The sequence below is a fragment of the Plutella xylostella genome, chromosome 21, assembly GCF_932276165.1.
Source record: "Plutella xylostella chromosome 21, ilPluXylo3.1, whole genome shotgun sequence".
NCBI classification, from domain to species: domain Eukaryota; kingdom Metazoa; phylum Arthropoda; class Insecta; order Lepidoptera; family Plutellidae; genus Plutella; species Plutella xylostella.
Genome location: NC_064001.1, coordinates 6632426 through 6646698, shown reverse-complemented (window position 1 = coordinate 6646698; position 14273 = coordinate 6632426). Strand labels below are relative to the sequence as shown.

The 14273-nt window shown below is 38.0% G+C and overlaps 3 protein-coding genes across 4 annotated transcripts; 2 read left to right on the top strand and 1 right to left on the bottom strand.

Annotated features, from left to right (window-relative positions):
• Window positions 1–164: 164 nt before the first annotated feature.
• LOC105392857 (nicotinamide riboside kinase 1) lies at window positions 165–1392 on the bottom strand. Its single transcript, XM_048628756.1, has one exon. It carries the CDS (start codon window positions 956–958, stop codon window positions 335–337), a length of 624 nt encoding a protein of 207 aa, XP_048484713.1. The 5' UTR covers window positions 959–1392; the 3' UTR covers window positions 165–334.
• Window positions 1393–2698: 1306 nt separating this feature from the next.
• Window positions 2699–5882, top strand: LOC105392858 (WD repeat-containing protein 61). The gene is made up of 8 exons (XM_048628582.1): window positions 2699–2835; window positions 2905–2987; window positions 3071–3219; window positions 3523–3758; window positions 4178–4365; window positions 4678–4852; window positions 5140–5232; window positions 5865–5882. Exons 1-7 carry the CDS (start codon window positions 2809–2811, stop codon window positions 5224–5226), a joined length of 945 nt encoding a protein of 314 aa, XP_048484539.1. The 5' UTR covers window positions 2699–2808; the 3' UTR covers window positions 5227–5232; window positions 5865–5882.
• A 31-nt stretch (window positions 5883–5913) lies between these two features.
• Window positions 5914–10009, top strand: LOC119693162 (cuticle protein). Of its 2 annotated transcripts, none has more exons than XM_048628584.1 (2): window positions 5914–6044; window positions 9367–10009. In XM_048628584.1, the coding sequence occupies exon 2, from the start codon at window positions 9370–9372 to the stop codon at window positions 9904–9906; it is 537 nt and encodes a 178-aa protein (XP_048484541.1). In that variant the 5' UTR covers window positions 5914–6044; window positions 9367–9369; the 3' UTR covers window positions 9907–10009. The 2 variants fall into 2 exon arrangements, with proteins under 2 accessions (XP_048484541.1, XP_048484540.1); XM_048628583.1 differs by lacking the exon at window positions 5914–6044 and adding an exon at window positions 9021–9045.
• The last annotated feature ends 4264 nt before the right edge of the window (window positions 10010–14273 follow it).

Below are 14273 nucleotides of genomic sequence, written 5' to 3'. Positions count from 1 at the left end.
ATATATTTTATTCAGAGTAAAAACTAAAAGTCTCATCATATCAGTAAAGTTATGAATTATACATGTGTAGTAATATTATGTCAGTGCATGATTTAGACCTCTAATGTTATGTGGATAACAGTAACCATTAAACCAAATCTATGGAAAAGCTAATAAAAAATAGATTATTTTATGTACTTTCATTTTATATTTAAAGAAAAGCTTTTTTTCAGTCCAATAACTTGTGTATCTAAAATACAAACAAGTAACAAAGTAATTTAGTAATTTTTTGCTAATCATATCTACTGATATGTGTATATTTTGTACTATGGCAGTGATGCCTCAGATCCTAGCACTAGCTAGGTTTGAAACCTAAATTCTTCAGTTGTTTTACTACACTGTCAAAGATGTCTGGCATTGATCCATCTAGGATTTCAATCGATACATCTTTCTCAATCTCTGCCCGATACCTCATGTGTTCTGGCCACACATACAGCTCAAAGTAGCAGGCCACATCGGGTGGTGAGTAGAGCCTCAGAATGCGACGTAACATGCATATTGAGTACTCCAGTACTAGGTAGTACCTCACATCACAAAGATCCAGTATAGGCTTATAGTTCAACACTGTGAAACCTTCAACTATAAGTATTTTCTTACTTCCAAGCTTCAACTGCCCACTCTTATCACAAATATTTCTATCCACAGACTTATCCGAAAACCCCTCCATTGTATCTAGAATATCACTATACATACTGCCCATATCCATAGAAGACAGAATTTCATAGTTATTATGAGGTTCTTTTAAACCCTTACATTTCACATGCTTGGGACTATCATCAGGATAGAAATACTTATCCTGGTTAAACACATAAACTGGGCATAAAATATTTGTCAACTTTGAGGCTAAGGTGGTTTTTCCTCCGCAGGTTACTCCTGATATTCCTATGACAAACCATTTATCTTTGTAACTAGGCGCCATGGTGTAGTGACCCTTGTAGTTTGTAAGTGAGGCTGGATGTGGTAGAAGGTGAATGACATTAATCCCCCGATAAACAAAAATCCTCAAGTGGCACAAAATTTGAGTAACCACTTTGGTTATGGTTTGCACTTGTAACTAAATCTGTCTTTATCAAAGAAAGAGTGTGTTTACACAAAACACACTAAGAATAAAATGAGAATGGCCACTAGAACCAACTATCCGAATAATGCATCTCTCAATTCCATGGGTTCATTTATTATATGCAAAAAAAAACTTCCTCAAATTTTTAAACGGTCCTCAGTAAATAGATATCCTTTACTTTTATGTACGTAGGTATTCTAGTATCTATAGATAGTGAGCTTTCTTCTTGTTTTTCTACAACTTGTGCTGGAATAAACAAAAAATAAAACAGCATATCAAAACATAAGTAACGTAAAAATATTTCTTACTTTCTCAGTATAAATAATGTACTGAGTTGAGTACCTACTCTGTGAAAAATAACCTCAAATCACTCAAATCAAAAGTTGAAAAGTATATGACAGATGACAGGTACTTCGACAATGTCAAGGTCATTTACTCTGTATCAACTAATTCTGCCAGGTATTGCTTATGGATACGGGCCTTATTATTTGGCCATTTACCGTATTTGATTTCACTTTGCCAGTTTCTATAACTATCTACCGATGGCTGGTAGTTACTTTCATATGATTTTGACAGGTTGTAACTTTTTATGTGTCAAAATAGTATGAAAGTCACCGGTACATACACGCAGTCATCGGTAGATAGAGTTATTGAAACTGGCAGTTAGAGTACAGAGGTTCGACAACTGGGCTCAGTCCTCGTTAGATGAGTAAACATGTTATTTTAAAACTAAGTCATCATTTCTTTACTCCGGCTTTAGACTAACATCCGCTCCTAAATTTTGAAAACTGAAATGAGCTATTTGACTGTATAATCAGGCACCCATGGGGCTGACCTAATAAACGTAGGTATGCTGCATCAAACCTCCATGATTTCCAAAACGCGCTGTGCTACGCTGGATAACGCTCGTTACAGGTAAGGCCGTTCCAGGGGCTAACCACTTGGTCTAACGAGCTACGAAATAGGTAGGAAGGACGCATTCAGCGAGAACGGGATTGAGGCGTCAGGCATCTTGGAGTAATTGAATACTGCTCTTGGCCCTGATGACATACTGACAGTATGATACTGTGTGGTGTGAGTGTAGGTATTTACTGGGGCTCAGGGTCTGTTTTGTTCAGACAATTTATATACCCGTATAGTCATACTGTATGTTGATTGTTGAACCGCAAGTGCCAAGAATTCTCCACTGATAAACGACAACGAAGCCAAATTTGTGCTGCTCTTTAGATAGCCTTTTTTCCCTTCTACGTACCGACCCATGTCACCACAGTGAAGATAGCAAAGAGGTAGATAAAAATCAAAAAATAAAAATCAAGCTCAGCTTTCATGTGAGTCCAAAAGGCTGCAGCAGCAGCTGACTGCATAGTGCACATCGCTCCAGTCCGGTGCGTTTTCCCGAAGCCTCCGAAAAAAAACAAATCATATCTACCGTATTCTCCCGCAAATCTTTTTTTTTCCTCCTCGAATAATTAATAACTATAACCATAATAACATTGATGTACCCTAGGATCCCTAGGCCGTCACTGTACTGAAGAATCGTACATTAGCAGAATTGAACTTCAAATCTCTGCTCTGTGTACCTTAACGTCAAAAATAGTTTGACAGTATGTTTGTTTTGTTTACAATATCTTTGTGTTTTATTTATTTTAGCAACTTTTTACTAAAGTTGAAGGAAGATAATAAAAATAGTATTACGAATAATTTAGATAATGCCTCCACCAGGTCCACCATCAGTGGTAAGCCTCTTTCTTGCTATGAAATAATTGTTGAGATTCCTAACCTAATTATAATAACTTCTTTTTTAGTTCTCTATCATTCATAGAAAAGAAAATGCTCATGAAGATCCTATTTATTGTTGCGCCTGGGCTAAAACAGCAGCAACTGAGAGGTCAGTAATATTATTTATAACAGCTCAAACATAACAATCACAATTTTCTTAAAAAAATGTTTTAAAGTATCTTTAAATTCCAGTGAAGCATCAAAAGAGTTCATAGTAACTGGAGGCTTGGACTGCCTTGTCAAAGTATGGCGGATACTGAGCGACAAGCTGGAGTTGCTGCATGTTCTAGAAGGACACACCATGAGCATAGTGTCTGTTGCAGTCAGCCCAGATGGACACAGTAAGTATTACTTGAGACTATGTCATCTGCTCTGGACATAGGTAGGCCTCTTCTAAGAGGTGCCGCAACATTCTGTCCTTTTCGTCACTCATTCAACCACTATTAGATGCCTGTCTAAAGGTTGTTTATATACTTAAGAGACAGATTAGAGAAAGGTGGAAATAATAGTGAGTCCTAAAAGATATTTGTTAATGTTGCTTTGCTTCCAATTACATTTTGTTGTTATAATAAAGCTGCCAATGTATAAATTATCAAACGTCAGGGCTATACTATTTGTATTTTCAGTCCCATAAATCATTTCAGCATTAGCCAGCACATCCCTGGATGCCACCATGATGATCTGGGAGCTGGAGTCGGGCATGCTGGTGCACACAATGCAGACTGACGCTGTAGATGTGTGGAATGTCACATTCTCACCTGACGGCAAGTATGTGGCCACGGGGAGCCATACTGGCAACATTGTCATTTATGGAATTGAGAAGGGCAAGAAAGAATGTGTGCTTGATACTAGGGGAAAGTTTACTTGCTGTGTGGATTGGGTAAGTAACATAAATTAAGCATTCTAAAAATACATACAATTGTTTAAACACAGTATTTGTTCTCGAGTCTTGGATGTGCCTGTAAAATGGCAATAGGCCCGCCCCCTATTACATTGGGACTAACATAACACTCTGGCGGAAAGTGGGTGCAGCAATGCACCTCTGCCTACCCCGCAAGGGAGTACATTAGTACAAGGCGTGAGTGCGTGTGTGTGTGTGTGTGTCTAAAAATACATCAATTCATTTTTTGTATTCTCAGGAAGGTGAGGTATATGCATAGCATGAGACCATCCACCCATTCATATTATTTTCCTGTCATAAAAATATAAGGCATTATTTATGTCATATTGTGTTTTTCGAATTGTGCCCCTATATTACTAAGGGTGGTGTTTGAGTGCTACATAAATAAATCCTTACAGAGTGCAGACGGTGAGTACATGGCGAGCGGCTCAGTGGACGGCGTGGTGTGCATCCTGGATGTGGCGCAGGGCAAGGTCGTCCACTCGGTGGAGGCGCACAAGTCCAGTGTGAGGAGCGTGTGCTTCTCGCCCAGCTGTAAGATGCTGCTGACTGCTGGCAATGACGGGACTCTGAAAGTTTATAGTGTGTAAGTGTTTAATAGTTTTAATCTAGAGGGCTTTGTATATAACATTCATAGTATGTTGAAATTTTTTTATTTTTTTTATTATGTTGAAAGTAAGACAAACTTACCTATAATTTTTTACCAGTGTTCAAAACCAAAGTTGCAATAAACTGCAATGAATATGAAACATTGTCGTTCAATTTTACTGCCCGAAAACTAAAACTGCTGCAAACACAAAAATGGCTCGCTGTAAAGGTTCACTCCACTTTTAGATGGGGTGCACAGAAAAGATAGAACCTTATCACCACTTGCTAAGTACCCACATTTCCCTAACAGAGCAAGCGGAAGCCTGCAGACCACCCTGACAGGGCACGCGAGCTGGGTAATGCAGGGGGTGTACTCCCGCGACGGCAAGCTAATAGCGTCGGCCGGCGCTGACGGGTCCGTCAGAGTAGTCACCTACGACGGACAGAGCTTCTACAACTTCTGTCAACACAACCTCAGTGAAGCGGTGAGTTGGAGAAATGTAGCCATTTGTAGAACTGAGAAAAAGAACTCAATAAATAGTAAACTTTTTGAGTTACAATGTTTATAAGTCAAATAGGTCAATCAAGTTAGGTTACCTGATTGATACTGTTATTGTAATCATTTAAGTACTTACTACAGTACGTAGTGAGTTAGATTCCTACATTGCTATAAATCTGAATTACATCTATTCTTACTAGATTATTATGTTATTCTTATGTGTGTATGATAGATTTTTTCCTTTAACTGATAAAGCCGTGTTATTTGTTGCAGGCAACGGGAGTTAGCTTCAATAAGGAGGGAAGTAAACTAGTTTCAGTTTCCAAAGACAGAAGTATCAATATTTATCAGTGCACATAAGTAAATGTAAGTTTTTTAAATAAATGTATTTTTGTTATCTAAATCTTCTTTTTAATTTTATATTGCCAAAATATCGTATGGAACCTTATTTTGTATCTATACCTACAATACTAACGTATTGTAATAAATTTAATATAACATGTACTCGGTACTCATAACTCATGTATTACATTGTTTCTGGTGAATAAATGAATTCTATTCTATGTAGCGACCTAGCGGAAATTGTAAGAACTAAAGTAAGTACACTATGTAACCACTAGATGGCACAGCATGTTTAAAAATTTTGGTATACAGCCGTTTATAGTTTTATAGTATTTGCTTATAACATACGGGTGTTTTCCTCCGTAAGCTTAACATAAATCGATTAAATACATAATAGTTAAGTAGGTAGGCACCGCCATAATAATGTGTTTGTCCCAAAATTGCACACGAGACTTCTTCAGTTACCTACCAAGTAGATTATTTTAAATTGTGAACCTTCATACAAATACAACAGCAAATAGTGTCTCGACTGGTCTCGACAGTGTTAAAATTGCAGATGATAATTTAAATTTAACCATACAGGCACCTAGCAAAAAGGTCGAAAATCACGGTTACCTAACCTTTTTCATAACATAACATTACCTTTTTGCTTGTAGAAAGAACCCTTACAAAAGATGTTAGTTGAACTGGCTGCGGCCGGCCAAACTTGATTAATTTCTATAAGCGGATTGCGGGCGCCATTCAAGACACGATACGTTCTGGCTTGAGGGGGATCACCTACCAACAAGATCATGCTGAGGCGGGTTTCACTAACCATCGTTTCATAGTTACAGTTGGTGAGTTACTAAATAGATAGGTAAGGGAAAGAGATAGTAGTAGCTTAGATAGCGTAGAGTTGGTATGTGAATTTGAAATTATTTGAATCCTTTGTAGAGATAAATAGTTTTTCATGTTTTATGAAGTAGGTTCCTGTTAGTGTGCAATAAACAGTATTTTATCTTATCTTACCGTCGTATCTAAGTGCCTACCCACCATACTGTACAGTACTGAATGAACCAAAATTAAATAACCACATAGTAAGGTACCTTATATATGAATACAAATACAAAACATATTTAAACAAACTTGGTAAATTATCGTGGTAAATTATCAGATAAAAAATTATAATAAAAAATATTAATTATCACTAAGTTTGGAAGGTATTTAGAAGAATTTTAATTAACTAGATTAGAGGTAAGTAGTAGTTATTTGCATTTAGTTAGGTACCTAACTACATGCTTAGATGAGTCGATTAAGTAAGTACCTACTTACATATTTTACCTACTTACCTAAGAATTATAAATGATACAAATTGCAATGTTATATTTAATATTTGCCAAAGACGCAAACCAATCGCGATCGGCTTAAGTAATTTGTGAAGAAAGAGGCATTTTCAGCGCGGCGCGGCGGCGGCGGCGGCCCGCCGGGAAATCAACTTTACAATCAATTTGTGGCGATGGAAACCAATCTTATCTTTCCATTTTTTTCCTGGGCACTCCGCTCTAAACCTTTGCAAAGATGGATTTTTAAACTTAAATGAATTACCTGCCTATAGATAACTACATAGATGTAAGTAGGTAATCTAACTTTACCCGAAGGTTGCCTGGGAAAAAACTGAACGCTAGCGGTTGTATACTCCATAAATGTTTACTTATATTTTGTATCTTGTCAAGACCTATGTTCACAAACAGAAAACAAAGAAACACTTAGTTAGGTAGTATTTTTGGAATCTACATACGGTACCTGCTTAGGTAGGTATCTTTCCAGCATCTCTGGTGGAACGGAAGACGCTGACAATCTACCACCAGACAACCACACCGGTCGATACTTACCAGCTGTGCATGTGAGGCATATCACACGCAGCCTAAATGTCCATGTCCGATAGCGGCAATATAATATTGCTGAGCACATAAACCGGTGGACACACGGGCGGACGTATCGCTGTCGTAATCACGGCGGCTCCCGGCGACGGCCAATGTGATGAAATCACTATGCGCTTGTATGAATTATTCAGCTGCGGTTGCCCCCCCTGGAACCCCCTGTAGGGTGGGCGGTGAAATATGCCAGCTTCGATATTTCGGCGATGGCTTGTGGCTAGTTTTGGAATAGGTATCTCAGGTTTGCAGTTTTCAGGAGGTTAGACTATGTGAGTTATATGTTATGGATCCTGAGTATTCCTAAGTGAACAAAGCTTATTAACTTACCTACACCTAAATTAGCCATTATCTTCAGCTATATTGTATTGTTTTAAATACGAGTAAGTATTTTGCAATAATTGTGCGGAAGCTTTTGCTGAAAATTCTGAACATTTTAACTAAAAGAAGAGAGAATTTCAGCCTCTCTTCTTTCTCTAGGTAGATTGATAGTCCAAGTGCGATATAAAGTACGTACCTAATTGCATAGGTGTCGACGTGAGTATGTGGTCACTAACTGGATTGTGTCTGCTATTACTGCCGCAGGCTGTTGTTTCGGTCACGTCGAAATAAATCAGCCATAGCGGGTGAAGGTCGGCGACTTTTGACTTGACATTGAGTGAAAGAATATGAAATGTATCAAGGGATTGGTATGCAAGGTAGATTATCGTTTGGAATCACTTATTGATACGAATTAATAAGCATTACTTACCAAAACATTTCCTGGAACAGGAAGAGATTGCTCTTAGCGATAAGGCCGCCTGCTTCACTTATTCAAACACTAAAATTGTAATGTATTTAGGTTGTGGTCATATCAAAAAATTAAGATAAGTACCTACTTAAGTATGTTGTATTGAATTCAACCTTATATGACCTTTTTTCAGTAAGTAAATATGTATACGAGTATTATTCGGAGTTTGGATATGAGCCAGAAAGAAACCCAAAAGTCCCGCCCCCAAGCAAATTGTGACATAGGTACATCTAAGTATAAGTTGAATCTTCTTGATTTCCCTCTTGCCTAGGCAGACAAGAGTTCAAATTCGCAATACCGATATTTAAACCAACCGAGGTATAATTAATTACAAGTATCTAGGTACCTATATACCTATTTAAAAACTTCCTTTACGTGGAATAAATAGTATTCGATCACTAACAAATAATACAAAATAACACAATAGGTTAGCAGAACTCGTTATTATTCTGTCGCAGGACTAAAATTTTTAGACATGAGATTCTCTTCTGAAGGCGAGGGTAGTTTTCATTAATAAAAAAAGTTAGGACCGACCTAACCTAAAGTGTGCCATAAGTACCTAGGTAGTCTAGTAGGACCTACATACATCGAAAATTATTTTACTTAAAGCTATTTTATTAGTAATTTTTATTAAAATACACCTCTTTGGGGTAGAATTTAGAACAGTTTTGAAGTACTTATAATAAATATTTATTTACAGAACAACCTACCTTAAGTTAGGGTGCTTACATAGAAAATCCGGTTCCCTGTATCTAATTGTACCGGCAACCTGATTATGCGAAAGCGCTCACTGAGAGATTAAAAAATCCAGGAAATGCTCCGTTGAGCGCTTTACAGCAGATACCAGCAGATGCAGGTAGATATAGGGAACCCGGTTCTCTATGTAAGCACCCTTAGTTCACCTTGAGGTCGAAAGCTAGCTGAAAGTACCTACCTATTTACCTCATACCAAGTGTCACATAACATAATAATTTACTCACTAATTATTAAACAAGTGCAAAACAGTTTACCCTCTGGCCAAATTGGTTCCGATCTAGAACCTGTAGGCGATCGATACGGACTTGTATAAAAACAGGCTGTTGTCACTGAATTATTACAGTCATATCTCGACGCATTGTAGCAATGGCAGCTAAGGTAAGCCTGTGCATTAAAAATTGCAATGCAATATAATTTTCATCTGGTAATTACACGACCAAAATCAAATCAAATATTGTTTCAATAAAAAGTATTACTCATAGTAAACTATCTAAACTACCCTACGTTCAGCAGTAGGTGATAGACAATATTTTCAATACTAAATATCTAATGCAATTTGCCAGAAAACCCTACCCTATTTTTTCTGGCAAAGTTTAAATTTTAGTTAGAACAAATTTATTTTAGTGTTCCTATCTCTTAGCACCTTTTATACCTACATATATAGATCCATCAAATTCCTAATAAGACAACCTCTTCCAGTTGATGATCGTATTCGGTTTGGTGGCGGCGGCGGCGGCCGTGCCGCTGGTGCCGGTGGAGCCCGAGGCGCCGGCGCACTACGAGTACTCCTACTCCGTGCAGGACTCGCACTCCGGCGACGTGAAGCAGCAGCAGGAGAGCCGCCAGGGCGACGCCGTGCACGGCTCCTACTCGCTGCTGCAGCCCGACGGCGTGCAGCGCATCGTGGAGTACAGCGCCGACGAGCACAGCGGCTTCGTCGCCAACGTGCGCTACGAGGGACACCCGCAGCAGCCCGCCAAGATCGCCTACGCCGCCCCTGTCGCTAAGATCGCCTACGCCGCTCCCGTCGCCAAGATCGCCTACGCCGCTCCCGTCGCCAAGGTGGCCTACTCCGCCCCCGTGCACTACGCGCCCGCCCCGCAGTACTACGCCGCCCCCGCCCCGCAGTACTACGCCGCCCCCGCCAAGCTGGTGGCGCCCGTCGCCAAGCTGGCGTACGCTCAGCCCGCCGCCGCCCACTTCACCTTCTCCTCGCCCGCCGTCTCCTACCACCACTGAGTCCGGACTGCACCGTCTGGATCCCGATGAGACACCAATACCAATGTTGATATTTATTTAAATGTTAGTAGGATAAATAAATTATTTTACAATTTAAAATATATTTACAAGGTTTTATTATATACCTAAGTACCTATATGTTTATCCTTTCAACTACGACTAAGTCATCTCTCCCCCCCGCCCGCGCACCCCGATCGGACCAGACGTGTTTACGTTTCGCTCCTACAAAAATAATAATTAAAAATACTTATCCCCAGTGTTATTGTGCATACAGTTCGTTATCAAACCTCCTAAAGTCAGTGCTTACGAAACAAAGTGATTGTGATAGTCAATATGGTGTTGTTAGCGATCTAGATTCCAGCAAGATACGTAATCTAGCGACGCGCACTACCCTCCAAAAATTGTTACGAGCGTGCCTGCAAAGCGCCTGAACTGTCAATTTAGCAGAACTCAACACGTCAACATTACCATTCATTTAAGAAAAGGGATAAACACTGCTGGTTTGTGGTTATCTTCTACCATTAAAGTTAAAGCATACCATATAATAAGCTAAAAATGACTCAGAGATCACCACCACCATCAGAATTACTGCAGTCAAAGGTAAATCGGAATACTTTATCGGCTTCAAGCTCTGATATTACGAAAGATAACCTGGAAACAAATAATTTCATACGCCAAACAACTCAAAGAACAAAAAGACCAAGATCAAAATGTTTCAGCGACGATGACTCATGCAGTGACCTGAGTACCTTTAAAGAGGACCTCCTATCCTCTATAAAATCAATGATGGCTAGCCAATCGACTAGACTGGATCAACTTGAGAATCGAATGAAAGCTATTCAAAATCAAAACACAAACATTCAGTCTACGAACAAAGACATAGAGAAAGCTATGAATCATTTATCGGAAGATATTAGAAACATGGAGTGTAAACTTACGAGCCTCGAAGAGGAACGCCACGTTCTCGATCAGCAGATATTATCCATGGAAAATAAGCTGGAGAACCTTGAGATCGCGTCAATAAAAACTTGCATTGAACTGCGAAATGTACCAAAAATTCCCAAAGAAAAAAAGGCTGACCTATACGACTACATCCATACACTATGTGATACTATACAGTTACCTATTCAAAAATCGGACATAAGGGATGTGCAGAGGCTACCGTCAAAAAAAGAACAGGCTCACTCGTCCATCTCTGTTGAACTGATGAGTACACTTACGAAGTCTCTTTTTCTCGAAGCAGTAAAAAAGTACAACAAAAACCATCCTACTGATAACATAAACACAGCTCACCTAGGATTGTCTGCCCCGAAGCAACAAATCTTTATATCGGAATTACTCACACCTAAAATGAAGCGATTGTTATTCCTGGCACGTGATTTCTCTAAGACTTATAACTACACCTTTGTATGGCCATCGAATGGACGAATATACATACGGAAAGAAGAAGGAAAACCTTATATTATGTTGAGAAACGAGGCCCATCTTACCGAATTAAAGAAAACTGTAGAAATTCCTATATCTAAGTGACTACTTTGTACTGTATTTGTATTGTTCCTTCTAAGATTGTTTGTTTGTAATACTAAGATATGTTACGCTGCATGTATAATTATAATATGTCAAATTCATAAAAAAACACTAAGGCATGTATATCTCCTACACATCCCACACATACACAACTATAACAGCACACCAAATAACACAGAACACCCTTACACATACAACGTACTACACATACAGTTAACAGAAATAAATTATATCATCATAAATAAACATATTAGCTATTTAATTCACCAGATACCTACCTACTTGCCAACTTCAACTTACTCACTTTATCGACACATAACTGCTGTCAAATTATATTTCAATAAACATACTCACTACCACTTAAGGATACCTATAAGACGGTTGATCAAGCTGGGTGCCTTACATAAATACATTGATGACCTACAGAGACTACACCTCAAGAACTTTTACTCATACTTGTTTTATTAATGGATAATGATATAATTCAAACCATTGATGGCATCGATAATTACCTATTATCTGAATCAATTACATGCAACCCTGAAGACTGTTTGAAACACATAACTAATAGTAAAAAACAATTTAAAATTATGACACAAAATATAAGGAGCATCTGTTGTAACTTTTCAGGTTTTAGAACATTGTTACATAGAACGCAGCTTGACCCTGACGTACTTGTTCTCACAGAATGCTGGCTAAACTCTCCTACAAATTCAATTTTACCACACATGGATTACTACACTTGCATCTCATCAAAAAATAATCTCATACAAAATGATGGTGTAGTTGTCTACGTAAAAAGTGACATTACGTCACAATCTTATGAACCAATTTTCAGCGACGCGAACTGTCTAGTTACTATACTGAATAATAATGTTGCCCTTATTTCCATATACAGATCACCATCATATAAATCAATAGAAAAATTTATTCAATCCTTAGATAATGTATTAAGCTCCTTACAAAATTATAAAACAATATTGGTCACAGGGGATATTAATTTGGATATCATACCCAATAATATTGACGATCGTGCCTCAACATACCTAGAACTTCTGGCATGTCATGGTTTACTCCCTGCACACGTAATACCCACCAGAGATAAAACCTGTCTTGATCATGCCATGATAAAATCCCGCCTAAATTCAAAAACACTAATTATAGACAATAGTCTTACAGACCACAATGGGACGGTATTCATTTCGATAGATCTAACGCACTACAATCCATTATCTAAAACTATGGTCTCAAAAGTAGACTATCAAGGCATCTCAAACGATATATTAAAAACAGACCTAGGACATGTAATGAAGTGTACAGATTGTGAAGAAGCTACTAATATACTCATAAATTCAATTTCAACCATAATTAATAATAATACAACTGTAATAAACTTAACTAGGAGGAAAACTCCTTTGAAACCATGGATCACTGAAGGTTTATTGAGATGCATAAGAACAAGAGACAGAATGCATAAAAAACTTAGGTTAAATTCAGATAATATAAATTTAAGTATTTCTTACCGTAGATACAGAAATTTCTGTAATGCATTACTTAAAAAACTAAAGCTTCAACACGAAAAATCAATACTAGAAATGGCAAGCAATACTAACGTAAAAAAGACCTGGCAAGTTATTAATGAAATTACTCGTTTCAAGCCGAATAAATCTGCTCCCAAGGACTTACTTTTGATAACTAAAGATCCAATCGAGGCTGTTAATGCCGCAAATGACTACTTTGCGCACGTAGGTGAAAATCTCGCAAAAGATCTTCCACCATTCAATAATGCTAAATTTACTGAAGACCACAGTCCTAATTCATTTGTCTTGTTGGAAACTGACTTATCGGAAGTAATCACCTTGATAAACTCTCTCAAGAATACGGCATCATCAGGAAATGACAATATTTCATCAAAAATCTTAAAACAAAACATACCCAGTTTGGCTGCCCCTTTAACTCACATATGTAATCTTGCAATATCAACAGGCATTTTCCCACAAGTTTTGAAACAATCTGTAATCACTCCTATTCACAAAGATGGCGATAAGGCAACCTTGAGCAATTATCGACCCATCTCTATTTTACCTACAATATCAAAAATTCTTGAGAAAATCCTTAACAACCAACTCATTCAATACTTAGAAAAAAACAACCTACTTTCACCAAATCAATTTGGATTTCGGCGAGGTAAATCGACTGCCGATGCCGTATCACAGCTAACAGAGAAAATAGCCAGGGGATTGGACGAAAAAGATAGATGTCTCGCAGTATTCCTAGATCTTCGCAAGGCGTTCGACACCATCTCAATACCAATTCTTATAGAGAAGCTTGAAAACATTGGTGTTCGATCACTCCAGCTACAATTATTTAAAAGCTACCTTAGTGACAGAACTCAAACGGTTAAAGTTAGCGATAAGATCAGTGAACCTCTCCCAGTCAAATATGGTGTCCCACAGGGAAGTATCCTTGGCCCAACCTTATTCTTGATCTACATAAACGGTCTCTGTAATCTCAACATCAAAAATAGCTACATTTCCTCGTTTGCTGACGACACAGCAGTACTGTTTAGAGGAAGCACATGGGACTTGGTTTTTAACGATGCCCAAGATGGATTAAATGTAATAACGAAGTGGCTTGGTCTAAATCGCCTTAGTCTTAATATAGAAAAAACTAAATACATGACTTTTTCCATGGTATCGACAACACAACCTAAAAACTCAATATTTTCTCTAACTGCACACTCTCTTTTATGTTCAACTAATGCTGTAATTCCATCTTTGTGTAACTGTAACTCTCAGAAATTAGAAAAAGTTATTAAAATTAAATATCTCGGTGTAATA